The sequence below is a fragment of the Cebidichthys violaceus genome, unplaced genomic scaffold, assembly GCF_023349555.1.
Source record: "Cebidichthys violaceus isolate CVI_PGR_0920_01 unplaced genomic scaffold, fCebVio1.0.p SCAF_9, whole genome shotgun sequence".
NCBI classification, from domain to species: Eukaryota; Metazoa; Chordata; class Actinopteri; order Perciformes; family Stichaeidae; genus Cebidichthys; species Cebidichthys violaceus.
This window is the reverse complement of record NW_027176975.1, coordinates 10,908,865-10,928,294: the sequence shown is the minus strand read 5'-3', so window position 1 is coordinate 10,928,294 and position 19,430 is coordinate 10,908,865. Positions and strand designations below refer to the sequence as shown.

General features: G+C 42.1%; 2 protein-coding genes and 1 non-coding gene across 3 annotated transcripts; 2 read left to right on the top strand and 1 right to left on the bottom strand.

Annotated features, from left to right (window-relative positions):
* Positions 1–41: 41 nt before the first annotated feature.
* skic3 (SKI3 subunit of superkiller complex) lies at positions 42–14,480 on the top strand. The gene is made up of 41 exons (XM_068703070.1): positions 42–74; positions 433–533; positions 624–767; positions 905–996; positions 1,158–1,233; positions 1,322–1,468; positions 1,645–1,743; positions 1,890–1,998; positions 2,143–2,283; positions 2,412–2,510; positions 2,709–2,833; positions 3,242–3,328; positions 3,511–3,614; positions 4,108–4,234; positions 4,446–4,625; positions 4,814–4,938; positions 5,035–5,285; positions 5,388–5,490; positions 5,630–5,812; positions 5,973–6,120; positions 6,199–6,277; positions 7,016–7,077; positions 7,167–7,223; positions 7,314–7,382; positions 7,731–7,805; positions 8,051–8,192; positions 8,297–8,390; positions 8,513–8,590; positions 8,695–8,819; positions 8,896–9,019; positions 9,131–9,355; positions 9,834–9,906; positions 10,072–10,125; positions 10,620–10,731; positions 11,093–11,221; positions 11,318–11,442; positions 11,594–11,758; positions 12,478–12,630; positions 13,108–13,238; positions 14,003–14,126; positions 14,311–14,480. The coding sequence occupies exons 2-41, from the start codon at positions 444–446 to the stop codon at positions 14,389–14,391; spliced, it is 4,707 nt and encodes a 1,568-aa protein (XP_068559171.1). The 5' UTR covers positions 42–74; positions 433–443; the 3' UTR covers positions 14,392–14,480.
* A 1,530-nt stretch (positions 14,481–16,010) lies between these two features.
* Positions 16,011–17,907, bottom strand: gig2p (grass carp reovirus (GCRV)-induced gene 2p). Its single transcript, XM_068703081.1, has 2 exons — positions 17,801–17,907; positions 16,011–17,334 (listed from the first exon to the last, which is right to left on the bottom strand). The coding sequence occupies exon 2, from the start codon at positions 17,297–17,299 to the stop codon at positions 16,622–16,624; it is 678 nt and encodes a 225-aa protein (XP_068559182.1). The 5' UTR covers positions 17,300–17,334; positions 17,801–17,907; the 3' UTR covers positions 16,011–16,621.
* A 43-nt stretch (positions 17,908–17,950) lies between these two features.
* On the top strand, positions 17,951–18,024 carry trnai-aau (transfer RNA isoleucine (anticodon AAU)). Its single transcript has one exon. It is a non-coding gene; the product is annotated as a tRNA-Ile (tRNA).
* The last annotated feature ends 1,406 nt before the right edge of the window (positions 18,025–19,430 follow it).

Sequence of the window (19,430 nt, the reverse complement as noted above, 5' to 3'; positions counted from 1 at the left end):
AAGGGCGGATGTAGTCACTTTTCTTTCACTTCCGTGTCACCCAACAGGAGCAGAGCCACTTCACGACGTAAACAGTGGGTGTTCCCCCAACATTTGCAATACTTGCGTGTGTAAATGCCGAACTAACTTATTAAAGAACGTTGACCTGTTATGTATCAATGAAAGTTTGAAACCAGGTCTCATTCTGAGGCTGTTACTTAGTTTAGAGGCTCTGACAAGCTCACAGCTAGTGCTACATATACTTAGCTATCCAACACTGCTAACAGTTAAAGCCCAGCTGGCTAATTTAACAGTTTACTATCAAGTCAGCTGGTCCTAGCGTAAATTATCTCATCAAACAGACGCCTTGTTCATCCACCCATAACGTTATGCCTTAAACGTGTTATCTGGGGGTTGGTGATGCCATTTTACATGTGTCTTTGTTCCACCCAGAAAATTGCCAGATGTCTAATAAAGAAGTGAAAGCAGCACTGAAAAGTGCCAGAGAGGCCATAAAAAACAAAGAGTTCAAAGACGCTCTGAAACACTGCAAGGTAAAGCATCTCTGATACACACACTTACCAAGGACTATGGTCACTGGTTTTTTGTATAGCTGACTTTGCTCTTTTTCCTTGTGTTTTTAGGCTGTTTTGAAACTTGAGAAGAACAATTATAATGCATGGGTATTCATCGGCTTGGCAGCCAGCGAACTGGAGCAACCAGATCAGGCACAGACCGCCTATAAAAAGGCCGTGGAGCTGGAGCCCGAGATGCTGCTGGCATGGCAGGTGAGGTGGGAAGATGTAGTGGTTGATGCTTGCAGGTACTTCCGGGCTGTTATGTCACTGCTGTGTTGTTATGGTGTAGCATATTATACTACATCTCTCCTTGGCCACAGTAATTATGAACTGCGTTTTTTTTTTAGGGTTTGGCAAATCTTTATGAGAAGACAGATCAGTGGGATTTTAAAATTGAGCTACCCAACATTTACCAGAAGCTCGTTGAGCTGTATGCAAGGTGACGTATGGAAAAACCTCTTCAAGATGTTTCTTAAAACTACACAGGAAGTTGTGATGTATTTACTTTCTCCCAAGTTAACTCAGAACATGCTGTCGTTGTGACTGGTTTAACATTTAATTTGCAATGTTATATATTCTCATTATGTTCTCCATTAACAGCTGTGACAAAAATAAATGTTACGAGATGATCGGTAAGCTGTCGGATATCTATCAATCTGACAAAGAATATTTAAAGGTATGTAATTTAAAAGCACATTTGTTCAATGGAAGAAAATACACTACTTTTTACACATTTGAAATTAATTTGTATTGTTTGCACATAGTTGGCAAAGGTTTGGCTGCAGCTCATTCAGGTGAAGGAAGAAGAGGCTGTGGACAAGAAAGAGTTACTGCAGCTGTGGCAACAGATGACCCAACTCCTCTCAGACTGCCCCAATGAGGAAGAGCGGGACAATGAAACTCAACAGCATGTAAGATGTCTGCAAATGTGGACTTAAACTCAGCAACATGTGTGTTTCTTTGCTACACATTAAGAGTCCCTCACCTTCGGTCTACTAGTTAGATCATATGTTTCTGAATGCTGCTCGCAGTGCAGATATTTCTACCCCATTTGTCTTTTGGTAACTGTTCTGTTTGTGTTCATCAGTTAATCACAGCATTCGAGAAGGCCATGGTTCTCATGGACCCTGTACCAGGAGAGCAACACAAGAAGGTCTCAGCTGATTATGTCAAATGTCTCTCTAAAGTAAGCGCACCTTATCTGATGTCTATCTCACCACCACAGAAATTCAAGGATAATTAGAATGTGCCTCCTCATACTTACACATACTTACATCCCTGTACATTGATGTCCTTAATCCAATGCTCATTATGAATCCTCTTTTACTATAGCTGCCCAAAGAAGAACCCAAAATGATAGAGGCATGTGAGTCCATGCTGTCCCTCTACCCTAACCAAAGTTATCCTCTTGAAGTCCTTTGTTCTCACTACCTCAAAACAGGTAACAGACTGTTGTCTTGCTCAATGCTATGATTTACAAATATTCATATTACCTTATACTGTTGTCCTATTCAAGCATTGAGGGGAATCTTAGGCTTTTGGACTCAGTATCACTCTCAGTATTCAATATATATTTTGTTTGAAGGTGTTCAGAATGAGGACGCAGTCAGCTGTTTCTCCCGCCTCCTTGATCTGGCTCCTGACAGTGGACTAGGTCACTTGGGTCTGGGCACCAAAGCACTGCAGGAAGGGAGGTTTAAAGATGCCATTAAGGACCTTACACAAGGTTAGTCTGTGCATCAACACAGAACAGATTCTGTTCTCACCTGGACATTTCATACTGAGACATGCACTTTGTTACATATCTGTATTTTAGTGCTAGCTATACACAATATGTCTCTTCTCTTTTATTAGGTCTGAAGAGAATGGGCTCCAGTACAGGATGGTGCAGTCTGGCTGAAGCTCAGTTTAAAATGCAGAGATACTCAGACTGTGCTATGTCATGCTCCCAAGGTATGTTTAGTCTGCTGTATCACTACGTTATCCAGATGTAATGCTAGTGGTAATTAATATGTCCTAACAGACTTCCTCCACAGTTTGTTTACCAAAAAAGAAATAGCATTTGTGATGTTTTCCACCATTTTCAAAGGGCAGCTATGTTTAGACCCTGAAGCAGAAGGTGAACTTCACTGTGTGTCTGGTTTCTATTAGGTCTGACCGTGTGTGTTTCCGGAGACAAGGAGCTGAGGGTTAAACTGCTGAAGATGAAGCTTGAGGCTTTAGTCAGGAGTGGGGGAGACACGGCTGCAGACCAGGCTTTGGAGACATTCTCACAGGTAATTCAAAAGAAAAATATTGAAAATATGGAGTAAAGCGAAATTATGTTTTGTGATACTGTATAGATTTAGATTTCTCAATAAATCTCAATATATTGCCTTGCTTACAGTATTGCTATATGTTGCATTGAATTGTAATCCCTGTATCATGATAAGCATAGTATTGCTGGATTCTTGCCAATACACAGCCCTACAGGTAATGTCATTGACTAATACTCTGTTCATTCAGCATGTTGTATGTACTGTAATTTAGATTTTTCCTTTTTGGGTATGAAGCAATTCAGCAGTTAACATTTTTTTCTGGGTTCAGTATGAACATATTTTACAGTTGTAACCTTGGATATACATGCGTTGCACTACATGATATCAAAGTAAATGTCTCTGTGTTTATTGTTTTTCTTTTTTTAGATCCCAGGTGCTGAAAAAGACCCAGTTCTAGTCGCCCTTAAAGGACGAGCATACCTTAACAAGGGAGACGTTGATGAAGCACTTAAGGTTGAAAACCTTTCACCTACTGAACTCTGTCTGTGAAGATGTCCGATCTATTATAACACTTGGTGATAACAGCTTGAGATACAATGTTGTCCTCTCTTTTACTATAAGGAGCAAAAGAAAAGGATCTCTTGTATTAGACACAAGATATATTGATACGTGTTAAACTAATGTGTCTTCTGTAGGTGTCATCAGAGCTGGTGGTCTCTAACCCTAATCTGGCCCAGGGGTTTGTACTGAGAGGACTGGCGCAGTTGGCTCAGGGCCAGCAGCAGCTGGCAGAGGAGAGGTATAAACTGATTTATTTTTGTGTGTGTGTGATATTTTAATCTGTGGCCATGCATTCTCTTAAAGGGCCAGTTTGTAGCATTATGGGGGATCTATAGACAGAAATGGAATATAATATTCATATCTATGTTTTCACAAGTGTATAAAGACCTGAAACTAAAATCGCTGTGTTTAGCTTAGAATGAGCCCTTCATATCTACATAGAGCGTGGATCCTCTTCACGGAGTCAGCTGTGTTGCACCGCCATGTTTCTACAGTAGCCCAGGACAGACAAACCAAACACTGGCTTTAGGGAGAGACTTTTTAGCATTTTTCTGTTCCCTGAAGGTCATCATAATGGGTGAGCAGAGGGGTGTTTAGTTGGTTGCAATCTGCAACCACACTGCTAGATAGATGCCACCAAATCCTGCACACCTTTAAACAATCAATTTGTGTGGTGCAAGAAAGTGAATTCTCCGTGGTGAACTTTTCTCGATTGCTCCTCTGTTGTTTAGTTTCCTAAAGGCGGCTAGCCAGAGCCCAGACTGTGGAGAGTATTATTTCTTGCTGGGACGACTCTACTGGGCCATGGGAGAAGAGACCCGAAAAGATAAAAGCAAAGTCCATACGCATTTGCTTAAGGTTAGTACAATTATTGATATTTTATAATTTTATATTCATTAAAAAAAATGAATGTAATCTCTAAAATATTGATGGTTCGTTCTATGAAAGATTAGTGTTAAAGGACTTAACTTACACACTTGTGAAATGTCACAGTATGGTTATTATTGCCAGAAGTCAAGTGTGGTGCTGAATGGCGTCTTAGTTTGAAAGTTTCATTTGTCCATTTCAGGCTGCAAAGTTAGACCCACACCTTGGTTGTGTATTCCGCTACCTTGGGCATTACTACCGCCAGGTGGCAAATGATCACGGCCGCTCACGAGGATGCTATAAGAAGGCCTTTAAGATGGACAACGATGATGCTGAGTCTGGAGCGGCCTCCGTGGATCTCAGTATGGAGCAGGATGACATGGTGAGTGGATTAGTTGGCGATCAGACACAAACGCCAACGCTGCAGTGTTCAAATTGTCAAGATGTGGTATTGGCACTTTGTTGGGGTGTTTCTTTACAGGTGCATCTCTTTAGTCTTGACCCTCCCCATGCTCCTCTTTTCCCTATTCCCTATTTTATTCTCCAATCCTTTTCCCCCAAATCCCATAGGACACTGCTTTAGCAATACTTCAGTCAGTGATTGAGAAAGCCACTCCGGGCTCAGCTAAATGGGCTTGGATGAGGCGGGGGCTGTACTACCTAAAGATCGGAGAGAATCAACAAGCTGTAGCTGAGTAAGAGTTTCAAATCTCAAACAATGGTTATTTTACTAAGTCTTTATCATTTGTATTATTAGAATACGAGCATGACAATTTCATTTATGTTTAAAGTCTGCAGGCAGCTCTGAGAGCAGATCCAGAGGACTGGGTGTGTTGGGAGTGTTTAGGTGAGGCCTACTTAAACTGCCGGAGTTTCACAGCCGCCCTGAAGGCCTTTGGTAAGGCCCATCAGCTTCAACCCGCCTCCATCTACAGTGTCTACCAGGCTGCTGCTATCAAACAGACCCTGGGCAAGTTCAAAGAGGCTGTTGCAGAGTTCTTGCAGATCACAGAGAAGCAGGACTATGTGCCTGCCCTTAAAGGTAGGTGTTTCCATTAATGTATCCGAGACCTTACCTTTGTTTTAGTCAAATAGTCGTATGTCTGAATATTGCCATTTAATCAGATTGTTATGATCTGTTCAGGTCTTGGGGAGTGCCAGCTGTCTCTGGCAAAAAGTTTAATGGAAGACTGCAGAGATGGGGGAGCCATTGACCTCATTCAGCAAGCCATACAGAACCTCTTCAGGTAATGACTAGACAATAGTTTAATCTGTAAATCATAAAGATAAATAAGGCTTTGTCCTTAATTCATTACAATTCAGTGTCACACAGACTCTTTGTCTGATTTTTATTGATTTATCATTTCACATTTCTTTGCTCTTCAGAGCTGTGGAGATGCGTCCAGACCTGTCCTGTTTGTGGAAGCTGCTGGGAGACGCTTGCACCGCGGTCTGCACCGTGTCCACAAACGGTGCTCAAGTTTTAGTGCCAGCCCCACTGGCTGGTTTAGACCCCAACACCCAGAGTCACGCACTGACCCAGGCCCAGACACTCAAAGTTGGTGAGAGGTAAGACCACAAACAGGCATAGATGTTTTCCAAGCTGCATATACCATTGCTACTCTGTCAAATCAGCCATTTATAATGACTTAATGGTCCAGGGTTGTCCCCTGTTGGCCAAGCTTAGAATCTGAAACACTGAACATTAAGTGCATGTTTTTGTCTGCAGGTGTTATGGCCGTGCTTTGAAGTTGATGTCTGAGGTTCCCAGCCTTTGGAATGACCTAGGACTCAACTATTACCATCAGTCCAGCCTATCCTGCTCAACAGAGGATGACAAGAATGCTCCATCGCTGCTTCTGGAGAAGGCCCAGCAGGTATTTCACACAAACCTGCAGTTGTGCATTGTTTCCTCCCAGATGTATTTTTAAGAGTTTTTTTGTATCTCTTTTCAGTGTTTAAAAAAAGCTATCATGATGGACAGTGGGACCCATAGCTACTGGAATGCCCTGGGAGTGATTTCCATGAGCAAAGGTAATAATATATTAGTTAATGAATAATATGCCACCTCAGTCATGTTAATAAGAGCGGTCTATCCCATTGGGTGTATAGATTGATTGGCTGGTCAATGTGTACTTGACCCATCAATATATCATTGGTCAAAAATAAGTGCAGTATTGACTGATTCCTCTAACTAGATTAATTTATTCTGTGTGGGATTGTTGCTCTCGTTGCTTTGCCCTCGGAAATTAGTGCAAAGTTTTATGAGTTTTTGAGCACCCCAGAGAAAAATCTGCTTCCATTTTCATGGTGAATGAGGAATTGCCACGCCAACTGCTTTCAACAAAACTCACAATATTCAGGTTCACATATCATCAATGTCTTAAGGCTGTTTTACTTATTTTAAATCTAAGTAGGCGGAGCTTCATGGTCCAATTGGCTTTGTTGTAGAGCAGATGGAGCTGGACATGTGTGTTGAATTTAAAGTCAACCGGACATATGGGTTTAGGGGCGTGGCCTATCAAACAGCTAGGGGGCGCTAGCGGGTTATTTTGTCATATCCGAGCATGGGACCCATAAAATATCTAATCTTTCACCAGTCCTGATAAGCCTGCCAAATTTGGTGAGTTTTTGAGTATGATAAAGCCCTCAAAAATGGGATTCCATGCGTGAAATAATAATTCTAGCGAAGCCAATAGGACCTTTGCGGCCCGACTGTTGGTCGGTGCTCGGGCCCTAACTATATATGTAAATGTACTTCTTTCTGTTCAGGTCTTGAGAACTTCGCTCTGGCTCAACATTGCTTCATCAAGTCCATACAAGTTGAACCAAATGTATGTAATGCACATTTGTTCAGGGGATGAATAGTATTTTCGGAAACTATTCTAACGTTCTTATGGGACTTTTTAATATTTTGTTACAGAATGTTGTTGCTTGGACCAACCTTGGTACCCTGTATTTGAAGAACGACAATATCAAGGTTTGTGTGTGTGTGAGATACATTTTTTTAATATATGTTTACACAGTTGACTGACGTTTTCTTTGTTAAAGTGCGGTCTTATTTTCTTAGCTTGCACACAAGGCCTTCAAGATTGCCCAGTCGCTGGAGCCGCTCTATGTCAACTGCTGGATTGGACAGGTACAAATACTAACAAGGAAAAGGATAATTATGTTTTTTTGTTTGGCCATGTTAAGGAATATGAAAGACGTGTAAGCTGGGTGTGAGTTCTCATGATGTTTTTGATAATTTTTTATATTTCTTGTATTTCTTTAGTTATATACACATTTCATTGAGCAATGCAAGGATTTCAAAGTCAGTGGTACATTAGAAATACTATGTTCTTGGCTAATATCAACTGTAGTTTGATTGTTGGTCAGTACAAATTTGAAATACATGTACAAATGTTTGATTAGACTAAAATAATAATAAAACACTTGATGAATTTCTGTCTAAATTATAGTTTTGTCCCTTTTGTCCTCTCACCAGGCGCTGATAGCAGAGAGAGTGGGAAGCTATGACACCATGGATCTTTTCAGGCACACCACTGAACTCAGCACACATGTGCGTGACCTCCCAAAACCACTGGGGTTGCTTTTGTAATTCTCACTCATTAGCTGACATATAACAGTTTAATCTTTTTTTCAACTGCGTCTTTGTGACTCTGCTATATGTTCAGCTATAAGCCTTTTGCTACTACAAGCAAATGATAAGGAGTGATACCTTATTTAAACAATGTGTATTCTGCCTTTCTCTGCTTTTTTTCCTGCTCTCTCTCCATCTCTGTACCTCTCCTCTTTCCCTGGCAGATGGAGGGAGTGAAAGGTTATGCCTACTGGGTGTGTTCCACCCTGCTGGATAAGAGCAACAGAGACTCTGAACTTTACCGCTACAACATAGTCCAGATGAATGCCATCTCTGCTGCTCAGGTGGCACTCAGCAAGTACACAGGTACTGCATCTATTTGTGTGTTGATGTGCCTTGGAAGCATTTGGGTCATGTGCAATTAGAGCCTGATGTTGTGTGACATGAAGTTTGTTTTGCCTCCCTCCCAGAGAGGATCCAGTCTGACCCTGATGCCTTCATTATGCTCGGTTTCCTGAATGAGCATCTGCAGCTGAAGAGGCAGGCCTTAGCGGCTTACAAAAGGTGCCTGAATCACACCGACTGACTCCAAAAGCTCACATTTGAGGCAGTGTACCAAGAAAAGAACGAGAGACAAAATATTTGTATTTAAATCACCTTTCTTACTCTTAACTCTCTTTCCTCAGAGCCGTTGAACTGCTTAAGTTCATGTCCTCGACCGAAGAGCTGGCCTTTGCTCTGGGCAGCTATGGACGTGCTTTGTGGTAACGACCAGCTTTCTTATTACCATGTACTTAAACCATTTTTGATAATACTTACAGAATACCTCTAAATCCATTCTTTGTATGTCCCACTGTGTCTTTTGCAGCACCTCGGGTCAGTCAGAGGAGGCGGTGCGTGTTTATAATTCCACTCCACTGCAGGAGCTCAGTGATCTGGCTGGGCTGGCTCTTGCCTACTGCAGGGCAGGACTCATCCCAGAGAGCATCAACAGTGAGCACTGACATCAGAGATTGTGCACGTGTTCATTAAGAGTGAATGTGACTAAATCGTTTTATGTATATTGTAGCCTATGAACGTGCTTCGACTGTGGCTTCCACTGAGAAGGAGAAGGCTTACATCTTGACAGCTCTGGCTCTGCTTCAGCACCGGCAGGGTAACCTAGACTCAGCCAAGACTCTGCTGTTTAAATGGTGAGTCCACATAGTTGTATGGACCGTACCGGTGGTTCTGTAATAATAGTACTTGTACAATGCTTGCTTCAAAGCTAAAAGTATATATCTCTATGCTTTCTGTCTCAACAGCTCGATGTTAAAGGAGCCAATCTCAGAGTCTCTGCTGTGTTTGTGTGCCCTGGGGTTAGTCCACAGTGATGCGACACTAGCTGCTGCTGCCCTGACTGAGTTGCTAAAGCAAGGTTCAGCCTCTGTGAGTGTTATAGAGCAGCGATGTCTCCTCACCTGCGCCTTGCTCGCCCTGCAGGGCAACTACAGCGCGGTGCAAAGAGAGGCTTCCAGAGCTGTACACAGGTAAAATAAACCGCTTGTTTAAATTGTTTAGCGTACGCTGCTTAAGTGCTGTGCCCTACAATACCCCCATTTCACTTTTAGAAAATACCAATTATACATTGGTGTGATCAAACTGCACTTTTGACACTGAAGGCCAGATTTACGGAGCCTTTTGCACCTTGTTCTACATACATTTCGTGGAGGATTGTGCACGAAGTGTGTTTGATTGCATGTATCATTACATTTACTATCATTAGTTTTGGGTCAGTTCTGGATTGAAATGTCAGGGATATTAAAGTAAGTATGTGGTTGAAGAATGAACTGACTTACAGTGTATTCGATTGAAATGTGCAGGTATCTTCTCTGTTGCATTTGTGCATTTGTGTAGTTCCCTAGACAGTGAAGCAACATATCATACACATATTAATTATTATTTTTATGGGAAAAGCCTATACATGAGGTACAAATTGTACAAAGGTTCCATATGTGTTATTTACAGCAATCCTGGAAACCCATCTCTCTGGGCCCTGCTGTCCAGGCTGGTACCACAATACTACCCCAAGAAGGCTAATGTAAGGCTGCATACACACACAAACGTTACACACATCCCAAGCACAAACACAGGAAATCTGTTTTACTCACACACATTTAACTGAGCAGCCTCATCAACGTTTGCTGCAGTGCTGCTGGACAGTTAGAGAGGAAGGGATCATGGTTTTGTCTGCTGTGTATTGCAGGGCGGCGCGATGGCTGGTCATGTTGCCGGTCTCTCCGGTATGACCCAAGGAAAGGTGAGGGACGGGCTGTATATTTATGCTTACAATGGCTTTGTGTATGTTTTTTCTGTTTGTTTGCCTCAACTTTATATAGTCTGTCGTTTACTATATAGTGTTGAATCTATGTTACACTGTAGTTAAGTCAGCTGCCCTCTCTTAGACTATTAGTCGTTAATCACTCTTTTTGGTCTGAGTCTACTTCTTTAGTCGATTAGTTGTTTTTTATGATTTTTCCATGCTGAACAAGAAATGTACAAACACATCTTTGGTAAACACAAGATGGTGCTTTTGTGTGCTTATTTGTGGTTTTATAGATCTGTCCATTAATTTAACTCATCAATTATTCAACAAAATCCAGAGTGTTAGTCGACTAAGAATGTCTTTGCTCAAGGATAGCCCTAATCCAAACTACTCGCTACAATTTAGTCCACAACACTGTCAATGTCAAGGTATATTTGCCACGCTGTTTGTATATGAATCTGATCTGTTGTAACATTTGTGTCCTGCAGAGGGCATTGTTGTACAGTGGAGTGAACCAGCTGGCTAGTGGGAGACATTCTGGAGAGGACAGTCACAGGAATGCACTGAAGACTATGCAGAGAGCTGTGATGCTCTGTCCTGGTATAAACACACACACACACACACACACACGAAGGCCTTAAACTACCTCACAAACAACCACATACTTATCATTGGAAATTGAATAAAATAGATGTCTGGAAGAAGTGAGACAAAAGTCAGTATTAGGTAAATTATCTAATTTAAATGAAATCTAGTGAAATACTGTGTATGGTAAACCACTGTGTCTTTTAGACAAAGGTGTTGCTATAGACAGTAAATTCACGTTTTACAGCTTTGTGGCACAGAAAATCTTGTTCTTGTTTATCCCTATTCTCTAAATGTAAAGCTACCTTTCACCTACAAAAGTGATACTGTGAAACGTCCGAGGGATCTGAGTCTCCACTCTTCTCTTTACTTTCAGATGATCCAGCAACATGGGCAGGATTAATGGCTGCCTGTCACACAGAAAATACTTCCTGTTATCTTTCAGGTTCTGCTCCTAGCAGACGAGGACTGGAGCAAACACTCATGTCAGTGGTTTCTGAGAAAGGTGTGTGCATTGGCGTGTTTGTGTATGTGTGTGTTTTATGGTCTTTACAATTTTGTGTGTGTTTGAGTGTATAACAGACACTTTTCTGTATCCCAGTGCATAACGTGGAGGAGATAGAGCGCCCCCTAGCCCAGGCTCTAGAAGGCTGGGTACTAAAACAGGCGGTGACTGCTCTCATGTTGGGTGGCCAGCTGGAGCAGGCTGAAGCCCTCTGCTCACAGGTGGGATACAAACACACGTTCACACACAACCTCAATATCATTATCTGATTTGCTTTAGACAGAAATGAACACAGGGGAAATCATACAAGTTACATGTGGGGCCTCCTCTTTCCATTGCTGGGTTCCTCATGCTCTGCCTGCTTTGTTCCAGGTGCTCAATGTTTCTCCAGAGCACCCGGCAGTGATGCTGTCACTGAGACAGGTGCAGTGTCAGCGCCTCCTACTGGCCGGTGGTGGTACTGTGCTCCCAGACTCTGTGCTGGAGCAACTCCACAACACGGTGTTGATGAACCCCACCAACCCTGGGGCGTGGCATGTAAGTGGACACTCGCATCCTTTCAATACCATACCAATATTTGATCGCAGTAACTTAATGAAACGCTTTTAGTCTGTTGTTTAATGGCACAACATTTTAAGCAGCGCCATACCACATTTTGGTCGCACAGACAATTAACTCTGTTACATAGCGAGACTTGAAAATAATGATAGTTTCAGTCTTGGGTAGTCATTAGTTTAAGTGTTGAAATGTTGTTTTTTTTTCAAACAGCCATGTTGTCTTGCTTCCACTGGCCGAATGAAGACCATTTCTGTGCCTTATTTGAGACCTCATAGTGCTGCACTCATCATCAAATGGCAGCTACCAGCATGGGGGAAGCAGCAACTGCGCCAGGCTCACTCTGTAAAAGTGTGAACATATTGGCGGATAGCCTTGGATAATGACCAGAAATGTTGCAGCATAAATGTGGAGTTAAAATGTGTAGCAATATCACAATGTCATAGACCAGTTACATACGTCCTTTCTGAATCAACACGCAGTCGACCGTTTTATGAACTGATTGCAAATATATTGTCAAAGAAAATCTATCTTCAAATCTTTATCTCACATTGCCTGAAACAATCTCTTCTCCGCCCCTCTTCTTTCCTTCACCTCTCCTATTTCCTCTGCCCCCACATCCTGCTCTAAATCTCACACTCTCACCTCCACTCCCACTCATTCTTGATTTCCAATCGCTGTCCTATTCTCCTCCTCCCCAGTGGCTGGCTGAGGTGTTTCGTAGCCAGGGTTTGCTGGTTCAGGCCGTCATGGCTTACAGGCAGAGTCTGCAGCTAGCCTCACAGCTCGGCCTGCACAGCAGCCAGGTGGCCAGCCTGCTCCGGCTAGCACTGCTAGCTCTAGGAAACTGTATGGTGAGTTCCTGCGTAGGCCGTGACATGAATCTAGATCCAAAATATAAGGTGATAAAGTACAGCTATCACAGCACAACTATCTGAGACATCGACATCCCCTGTCAGTGGGCAGAAAGTAGGTTGGTGAGATGAAAGATGGGTGAATATCCAGCAGAATTATTGGATCAGCAGTCAGAGCCAAGCAGAAATACTAGCAAGCCAAGAAGCTTCCTTTGTGATTTATCTGAGGGGTTTTTATTCCACTTCTCAAAGGACACCAACTCCCAATACAATTCTTTTTTTATTTGACATTTTGCTAACTTGATGAAAATCATCTAATTATGATTACAGCCACTGCTCCTCTGGAAGCCGTTACTTACGCAGTAGGCAGGACATATTGTTAGCAACAATATGGTTAAACACATTACAAGTTTAGTAGCTGAATAATGCTACTCTTTGCTAGTTTTAGTCTTAACTTTGTGTGATCTGACCCCTCAGGCGGGTGTCCCAGGAAATGAGTGGAGGGACATGATAGTAGAAGCCACCACTGAAGTCTTGAAGCTGGGTTCATCTCCTATGGCCCTCCTCTTCCAGGCCCTGCTCCAATACGGGACCAAGATGGCTGCCAGGTCAGTGATTGTCACTGTGTTCTTTTTTCAACTGCAGCAGCTAGTAGCCACACGAGTGTTGCAGGTGTGTGGGTAGGTATGAAAATGATTTAATTCCATCGGCTTGTAAGTGAAATATATAATCTAAAGTGATTAAATGATTCATAACATACCTGAAACGTCAGATTTATGCCCCCCATCTGTCTTTTCAAGATGTTGGTACTTTTGAAACTGCAGAGCAATTTACAAAGCAACACATTGCAGCCTGAACACAATAGCCTTCTGTCAGTAGCTCACAGGCCTGCCAGGAGGCTTAATCAGAATGTTATATTCATCAGAGAGCTGAGGAGAACCATTGTGCCAATCATCAACTGGATCATTTCTTTGAGAGATGCTGCACAACTCCCCTGTGACAAGCATAATTGCAATATTAAAGGCCCTTTCATGCCTGAGACATGTTTCATTTGATCATATATAAAACAGAGAGAATGGTTATAGATTCAGACAGAAGTACATTGGTGCCAGCTCATTTCGGCTAGACAACAAACCAGATCAGCATCCATCCCATTCCATTTGTTTTTGAGAAAAGTGTTGTTTACATCAACACAGGCCGCACAATTAGCAACACTCACACACATGTTTCTTCCCATTTAATTCACACGGTCCTCTTCTAAATGTTTGGCGTGTATGAGACATCCAGAGAATGACATTGAAGTGATTTTGGTTAACGAGTAACACGGCTCATGTTATACCTTTTTGCCCATTTCTGCCTGTGCCTTCTGCAGGGAGACGAGGCGTTTGTTGGAGAGGCTGGCTTACTCTCCAGACGTCCCCGTGACAATGGTGCATGTGTCCAGCTGGTACCTCCTCAGACACCTGCATGCCAAAAATGACCAGGACCTAATGAATGTGAGCACACAGCTGCCTCACAGCTCCACTGGCACTCAATCTAATCATATTTTGTCGAAAAATGTATTAATTTGAAGTGCCTATTACCCAACATGACTTCTATGGAAAAAGACTGAAACTAGTCGGCCTTGCATTTTTTTTACTAACTGTGATAGTGATCATATTTTCTTATCTTTTTTTGCAGGTCCTTTTGCAGCATGCCAAAATGAATGGTGATAAAAGACTGCTGGAGTTTCATTCACTGCTTGCCTCTTCTTCATCCTGAGTCTACAGATTCATCACTATGAAATCATGGAGCGGGGATTATAACGGGATTATACATACGATGCCTATAAAAAGTATTCACCCCCCTTGGATGTTTTCCCCTTTTGTTGCTTTTATACATGAAATCATGGTCAATATAATTTGGCTTTTTTGACAAGAATTTGCAAAAAAAGCTTCTTTCATGTCAAAGTGAAAACAGATTTTTACAAACTAATGTCAATTAATTAAAAATATATAGTGTAAAATACTCACCCCCTTTAACGTGACTGACCTAATTCAACAGAGGTCCAGCTAGTTGATGCCAGCAGTGTCACAAGTAGTGAAATGGAGATCACCTGAGTGCAGCTGATGTGTGTCAAGTGATTGTAGTATAAAAACACCTGTGTCTGGGAGGTCCAGTCTCTGGTTCATCAGTATTCCTGCTACAATTGCAACATGAAGACAAAAGAACACTCCAAGCAACTCAGAGAAAAGATCATTGAAAAGTATAAGTCAGGAGATGGCTACAAAAACATTTCCAACTCACTGGACATCCCCCAGAGTTCAGTTAAATCCATCATTAAGAAATGGAAGGAGTACGGCACTTGTTTAAATCTGCCTAGAGCTGGCCGTCCTCACAAACCGAGTGACCGGGCAAGAAGAAGACTGGTGAGGGAGGCCACCAAGACACCCACGACCACTGTGAAGGAGTTAAAAGCTTCAGTGGCTCAGATGGGAGAGACTGTACATACAACAACTGTTGCCTGGGTTCTTCACCAGTCGAAGCTGAGTGGTAGAGTGGGCTATTTTTTTCAACAGTGTCTTTCTCTTTGCCAAAGGCATGTGGGAGACTCCAAGGTCATTTGGAAGAAGGTTCTTTGGTCTGATGAGACAAAAAAATTAGCTTTTTGGCCATCAGACTAGACACTATGTTTGGTGAACACCAAACACTGCACATCACCACAAACACACCATCTCCACCGTGAAGCATGGTGGTGGCAGCATCGTGCTCTGGGGATGCTTCTCAGCAGCAGGCCCTGGAAGGCTTGTAAAGGTAAAAGGGAACATGAATGCAGAAAAAATATCGCCAAATCCTGGAGAATAATCTGACTCGGTCTGCAAGAGAACTACGACTTGGGAGAAGATTAATTTTCCAGCAAGACAACGACCCCAAGCATACAGCAAAGGCTACACAGAAATGATTCAAAGACAACAAGGTGAATGTTCTGGAGTGGCCAAGTCAAAGCCCAGATCTCAATCCAATCGAGAATTTGTGGCTGGACTTGAAAAGAACTGTTCACGCCCGATCCCCGAGCAACCTGACAGAGCTTGAGCTGTTTTGCAGGAAGAATGGAGATAAATTGCAGTGTCCAGATGTGCCAGATTGAGACATATCCACACAGACTCAGTGCTGTGACTGCAACCAAAGGTGCATCTACTAAATACTGACCTGAAGGGGTTGAATATTTATGCAATCATTTACTTTACCTTATATATTTTTAATTAATTTACATTATTTTGTAAAAACCTGTTTTCACTTTGATATTAAAGAGGTTTTTTTTGCAAATTCTTGTCACAAAAGCCAAATTATATTGGCCATGATTTCATGTATAATAGCAACAAAAGGGTGAAACATCCAAGGGGGGTGAATACTTTTTATAGGCATTGTAAACTGAAATAATCACTTTTCTGGGTCTCTTCACCACATAAGAAATCATATCAAACTGGACATTATGGATCTCATATCATATTTATTGGGGATGCATCATTATTTGGTTTTACATCATACAGATTTAAATCAATTAAATCAATTCAGCAAATCAAAATCATTGTGTTTTCACATATGTCTAATGAAATTCTCACAAAGTAACTAAGTAACTATGTCCACATTGAGGCTGAAATAAAGGATTGATCTTGATCAAAACTATTTTTTTCATTTTGATTGCATCCTAACGCACGTTGGTCCAACAATATAACAAGAATGGAGTATAAAGTAGATCATTATAGTATGAAAAGTACTAGAAGATGTACAGCAGTAACTATTGTAAACAATTACAGTTAATTATTGATAGTTCGTTTGTGAAAAAGGAAAAGAAAGTAACGGAAGGACAAGTAGAAAATGTACACCCTGAGATGTGAATTTTTACTCTTTGGTCATCTTGAGCTTTCATTTTCAATCCCTTCCTCCTCCACCTCGTTAGAAGGCCATACAGGTGTGGATCTGTTTCTCCACACCACTGTTTTTCAGGCCCTTACTTGCTAGCTGGACACACATGCTTGGTCATGAGAGTGCAGATGTTTTGCCCACAGCCCCAGCACGATTGCTTGATGTGTGGAGAACCCTGCTGTGTCCTCCTCTTACACAGTGAGCACACATCCACAGCACCACTAAGATGTGATGTTGCACTGCCAGGGTTTCTTAGACTATTAGCTACAAGCTGCTTAAGCTCGGTCAGGATGGCGTCTGGTGCCTTTGCGATGCCCCTGACCGTCACTCTTTTGGGGTCAAACACACAATCCTCCTCTAGACCACTGGGCACGGCTGCCATGCCACACATGGGGGGCACCCAAGCAGTGTCGTAGCCCTGCGTGCTCCAGGTGTACTGCATAGGATGGCTGTCCTTGTCAATACGCTTGACGCGGCCAACACGCACACGTAACTCAAGGACCACACGGTCTGAAGCGTTACTTTTCAATGGGTAACGTTCCGCTTTTTTCTTATCACGACTGACATACACGCCCTTTCCCAACATGCCACCCGATGACTGCTGAAAGCCATTTGCAATGATGGTCCGTGCACTGGCCTCGCTGGTCCCGTGGTACATAGTGTAGACACCGCTGTCTTTGGGCTCCTGAGACGCACCCAGCTCCACACGAGGAGAGTCGTCATCGTAGGTCACCTCCCAGCCAAAGAAGGGCAGTGACGTCATGTTTTGACAAGGGACGACGTTCAAGAGCAGCAGCCCTGTGAGAAATTCATACAAAAATGACATAATCCTCTAACAGATCTGACAGTATTTTGGTGCAGAATTAGAAATTACAGCTAAGTTATCAACATTCCTGACCCTATCTAAATACTATAGGATGCCATTTTTAACCCTTTAAGTTAACCTTAAGAGTTAACCCTTTAACTCTTAAAGTTAAAAGTTAACCCTTTAAGCTACGTAGGCTATTGCTAATTTTAATAAAAACGTTACCTGAACGAATATCTGTTACATTTACAGGAAAGCCACCAAATTCTTATTAAGCCAATTTACGTTTTTACGTTAGAATGTGGTGAGACAACTTATGTCAACATTTTTATGCGAGTAAAACGACGGACGTTGACTGACTTCTACGTTAACATTTAAGTTAAAAGTATCGTACTGCTCATGATCAACGTTAGCGTGTCAAATCTAATGAGTTATAATGTCGTTGAAGCTTTAACTTACCGTCAGCGAGGAGTCGTTTTCTCTGTATGACTTCGCCAAATTTCACTTTCTGTTCAGTAGATGGCTCGAAATGATTTATGTATTTCTTGCTTCCACCTGTATATGCTGTAGCGTTAAGATATACCTAGAAATGGTGTGACGTGTACTTATGGCCGGTTAGCTCAGTTGGTTAGAGCGTGGTGCTAATAACGCCAAGGTCGCGGGTTCGATCCCCGTACTGGCCACTTTGATTTTTTTGACCCTTTGACATTGTATTGAGTATCACTCGAGTATACAAGCTCTTTTGCATTGATATACAACTGAATTTATGCTTTTGTACTGTATTACATTTCAGATGCATGATTTTCAAGGAGGCTGGATTATCAATTGGGCAATAGCAACTGCTCCCAGGTTCACTGTGTATTTTGGTTTTGGTGATATGATCAGTTGTAACTTTGTCTGGAAATATGTACAACAAAGACTTTATACCAGCTGACATGTTAAGAACCTTGAGGCTGCAAGTGGGAAGCTGTTCTCCTTTTTCCTTCTTGTATAACATATAGAGTAGTGGAGTCAGAACGAGGCCTTTACATTGTGTAACTCCTATTGCTTTGCCCATGGAAATTAAATTACACACGTTTGTGTCATGTAAAGTGTAAAACCTGGCATGTCTGTCTCCCTGTAGCACATGAATAAGAAGCTAAACACAGGCACTTGTTACTATCTGGCTGTTAAGCTTTCACCACAGCTTTGATTTAAATTATCTTATCTTATCTATATTGCATGTCCTTTTGTAACTTGCTTAAATGCACGTTTCAGTTCGTTCAACTGTTTAATAGTCCTGCACATGCAGCTTTTTATAACAGCAAAAATTATGTAATTGTGAAACTAGGACAAAGACATACTGGGTCTGATAGTTTAGCAATGACATTTATTGGCTTTAGTTCTGTCACTTCAGTCACACATTTCAAAATTTTAATCACAGATGTTCACTGTCAGACAGTGGAAAAAGTCATTTTACATTGCACGTGATCATAATGCATGCTGATCAGAGTATAAAAAGCTAGTGTAGTAAAAATAACAGCTATGGTTCACTGTATACCAATAATTATTTGTAGATAATTTACAAAGAACCCCAAAACATGTCCAGCAGCATTAAACATGTTGCACCTATTACAGTTATTGTTTCATGTAAGGAAACCAAAAGTATGATAACATCCTAAATTTAGAATAGTTTTTCTAATCTATATCATCTTCCCTCCCCCCGGTCAGGGTTTGGCTGGACACACATGCTTGGACATGAGAATGCAGATGTTTTGCCCACACTCCCAGCACTGTTGCTTGATGTGTGGAGAGCCCTGCTGGGTCTTCCTCTTACACAGCGAACACGCATCTGCAGCACCAGCGCCACCTTGTCCCGGTTTTCCCGACGTCTTTGAAATAAGCTGTTGAAGTTCCTTCTTTATGGTGGCGTTCGGTGCCTTTGCGATGTGTACCACCGTCACTCTTTTGGGGTCAAACACACAATCCTCCTCTAGGCCACTGCGCACAGCTGTGAGGCCACACCTGGGGGGCACCCAGGCAGTGTCATAGCCATTAGTGTGCCAGGTGTACTGCATGGGATGGTTGTCCTTGTCGATACGTTTCACAC

What these genes read in the sequence shown, in the direction of transcription:
- skic3 (XM_068703070.1), top strand. Translation starts at nt 444, where the DNA reads ATGTCTAATAAAGAAGTGAAAGCAGCACTGAAAAGTGCCAGAGAGGCC. An exon ending in CCATACAAGTTGAACCAAAT is followed by an intron (nt 7,078 to 7,166) that starts GTATGTAATGCA and finishes ATTTTGTTACAG; the next exon opens with AATGTTGTTGCTTGGACCAA. An exon ending in AGCTATGGACGTGCTTTGTG is followed by an intron (nt 8,591 to 8,694) that starts GTAACGACCAGC and finishes TGTCTTTTGCAG; the next exon opens with CACCTCGGGTCAGTCAGAGG.
- gig2p (XM_068703081.1), bottom strand. Translation starts at nt 17,299, where the DNA reads ATGACGTCACTGCCCTTCTTTGGCTGGGAGGTGACCTACGATGACGAC.